Here is a 3,126-nt window from a genome sequence, read left to right on the forward strand (position 1 = left end):
CTATCTCCCTCACTCCCCACAGCTGGTCTAGTCATCTGATGTAAATGCAGTGTTTGAGGTGAGAGGTGTCACAGGAGCAATGAGAGAAGGCCTTAAATGCTAGAGTGACAACTTGGGTTGAATGGGAGATATTTGGGGAGCCAACCAAGTGGATGAGATTCTACCTTCTAAACTTCTGGAGAATCTGTTCGTCCTTCTCTTCCGCACCGTCCCAGCCTGGCTTAGGTCTCCTTCAGGTCTTACAGGAATGTCTTCCGTGGCTGTGCCCCTCTACATCACAGCTAAACACAGATCTTGTCTAAATTTTCCAGCGGTCAGATCTGACCACCCCCCTGCTTAAAATCTTCATTTGTTCCCCACCTGTCCTCCATTTAACCCAAGCTCTTACTCCAAGTGTTAGAGGCCCTCCCTAGTTGGCTCCATAAACTCTCTAGCCTCATCTGTTTTTCCAAACATTTAACTCCTAGAAGCTCCCAACATTTCCTGCTCCCCCCGACCCTGGCCTTTGCACAGGCTGTGCTCTTTGCTTGGGATGCCGTCCCCTCCTCCTAGCTACTTGTCAAATACCCACATGGTAGTTGACTTAGGATCACCTCTCTCTAGAAACTGCTGACTCCTTCCCTCCAGTAGTCACTCCTTCTTCGTGCCCCTTTGTTCTCCCAGTAGACTTCTACCTACAAACTTGTCTGCATCCGTTCTGTCTCCTTCCCACCTAGAGGGGACCCTGCTGTGGCCAGGCTTCTGGCGTCTGTCACTGGCAAGCTGTCCTGGGCTGGACCTGCCACCAGCCCCAGTAAATGCTGAATGAAGGGATGAGGGTACTGTTGGAACCTTCATGCTCTAAGATCTGGTGCACACAGTTGAATGAATTTGAATAAAAATGCAAACATTTCAAGAGCTGTTTGCTCCTGAGCAAGTCATTTGAATTCTGAACCTTCATTTCCTCAGCTCAGCCCTGTACCTCTCAGGATTCTAGGGAGTAACATATGTGCGGTACTTGGTACAGTGCCTGGCTTACTGTAGGGGCTCAAATATTTATTATCCTCTCAGCCAAGAAGCAGAGAAGGGAAAGGTGTTCAGTCAGTGCACAGGGCATTAGAAGCAGGGGTGGAAGGGGAGGGGGTGGAAACCTGACACCCCAGTGTGCCTGGGTTTCTAAAACTGCTGGCCGCCTGCTATGTCTTAGAGCAAAGTCAAATTAGGTGGACAGCCGTGGGGGTGGCAGATCAAGGGCCTGCCGAGGCCAAGCCCTCCCCGGGCTGCCAGAATGGACCGGCCCTCAGTGACATCACAATCCTGAGGGGTTGCCAAGGCACTGCTGGAGGCGGGGGCCGTCTTATTTCTCCCCACGGAGCTCTAGGATGTGGATGTGAGAAAGGTGAGCCAAGAAGGAAGATGGCGACGAGGAGCAGCCCTAGCCCCATGCCCCTAGGCACGGCTCAGGGTGATCCCGGAGAGGCAGGAACACTGCCAGTTTCCGATGCTGGCATCCGGGACACAGGTCTGGTCACCCCGCTGAAGATGAAGCCCAAGAAGGTGCGTAAGATCAAGGCCCTCATCATTGACCTGGGCTCCCAGTACTGTAAGTGCGGCTATGCCGGCGAGCCCAGGCCCACCTACTTCATCTCCTCCACCGTGGGCAAGCGCTACTCGGAGGCGGCTGATGCTGGCGACACCCGCAAGGAGACCTACGTGGGCCATGAGCTGCTCAACACGGAGGCGCCCCTGAAGCTGATGAACCCGCTCAAATACGGCATCGTGGTGGACTGGGACTGCGTCCAGAGCATCTGGGAGTACGTCTTCCACACGGCCATGAAGATCCTCCCTGAGGAGCATGCGGTGCTGGTCTCCGACCCCCCGCTCAGCCCCAGCAGCAACCGGGAGAAGTACGCGGAGCTCATGTTCGAGACCTTCGGCATCCCTGCCATGCACGTGACATCCCAGTCACTCCTGTCCATCTACTCCTACGGCAAGACCTCGGGCCTGGTGGTGGAGAGCGGGCACGGCGTCTCGCACGTGGTGCCCATCTCGGAGGGCGACCTGCTGCCGGGCCTGACCAGCCGCGCCGACTACGCTGGGAGCGACCTCACCAACTACCTGCTGCAGCTGCTCAACGAGGCTGGCCACAAGTTCACGGACGACCACCTGCACATCATCGAGCACATCAAGAAGAAGTGTTGCTACTCGGCACTCGTGCCCGAGCAGGAGCTCACCCTGTGCCTGGAGGACATGCGCGTGGACTACGAGCTCCCGGATGGCAAGCTCATCACCATCGGCCAGGAGCGGTTCCAGTGCGCCGAGATGCTCTTCAAGCCCAGCCTGGTGGGCAGCAACCATCCCGGCCTCCCCGCGCTCACGGCCGCCTGCCTGGACCGCTGCCAGGAGGCGGGCTTCAGGGAGGAGATGGCCGCCAACGTGCTGCTGTGTGGCGGCTCCACCATGCTGGATGGCTTCCCCGAGCGCTTCCAGAGGGAGCTGAGCCTCCTCTGCCCCGGGGACAGCCCCGTGGTGGCTGCTGCGCCCGAGAGGAAGACCTCCGTGTGGACCGGCGGCTCCATCCTGGCCTCCCTGCAGGCCTTCCAGCAGCTCTGGGTCAGCAAGGAAGAGTTTGAGGAGCGGGGCAGTGCGGCCGTCTACAGCAAGTGCTGAGCGCCGGGGTCCCGGCGGGCGGGGCCTGGTGGGCACGCGGCCTCCGGCCACTCTGCGCATTTACAGAATTTCTCATAAAACTTCAAGTTCTGGTCTAGTCTGTGTTTCTTGCTCTCGCCTGGCAGCAGGTGGGGTGTGGGGATTTGGACTCAAAGATCTCAGCACCTTTTGCTCTTCGGGGTCAAGAGTACCCGGTGGGCTGGGTGGGGGAGCGGTGCGCGGTGGCTCACGACCCGTGCCCCACGCCCCTCATCATGAGGGCGACATCGTCTCAGAGCCTGGAGTGTTCCATTAGCTCCCCCGAGTTCAAGACCCTGCTCGACAGGCATATTGCTTGCTCGAGCATGGACCAGGAGGCAGACCAGGGCTCACGTGGAGGGGCTAGCTTGGGGCCCCTAGTTCAGTGGTGGGTGGGAGGCTTAGCCAGGTGTCAGACTTCAGTCTCCTGTTTCTAGCTCTGGTGGTCGCCCATCTTCT

At 58.3% G+C, this 3,126-nt stretch overlaps 1 protein-coding gene across 1 annotated transcript; it reads left to right on the forward strand.

Moving 5' to 3' along the window:
• Positions 1-1,120: 1,120 nt before the first annotated feature.
• On the forward strand, positions 1,121-2,649 carry ACTL7B (actin like 7B). The gene has a single exon (XM_044265190.1). The coding sequence runs from the start codon at positions 1,396-1,398 to the stop codon at positions 2,647-2,649; it is 1,254 nt and encodes a 417-aa protein (XP_044121125.1). The 5' UTR covers positions 1,121-1,395.
• Positions 2,650-3,126: the final 477 nt, after the last annotated feature.

This window comes from Neovison vison, chromosome 9 (assembly GCF_020171115.1).
Source record: "Neovison vison isolate M4711 chromosome 9, ASM_NN_V1, whole genome shotgun sequence".
Classification (NCBI taxonomy): Eukaryota; Metazoa; Chordata; class Mammalia; order Carnivora; family Mustelidae; genus Neogale; species Neogale vison.

Bases quoted from the DNA above. Each gene is read 5' to 3' on its own strand.
- ACTL7B (XM_044265190.1), top strand. From the start codon at position 1,396: ATGGCGACGAGGAGCAGCCCTAGCCCCATGCCCCTAGGCACGGCTCAG.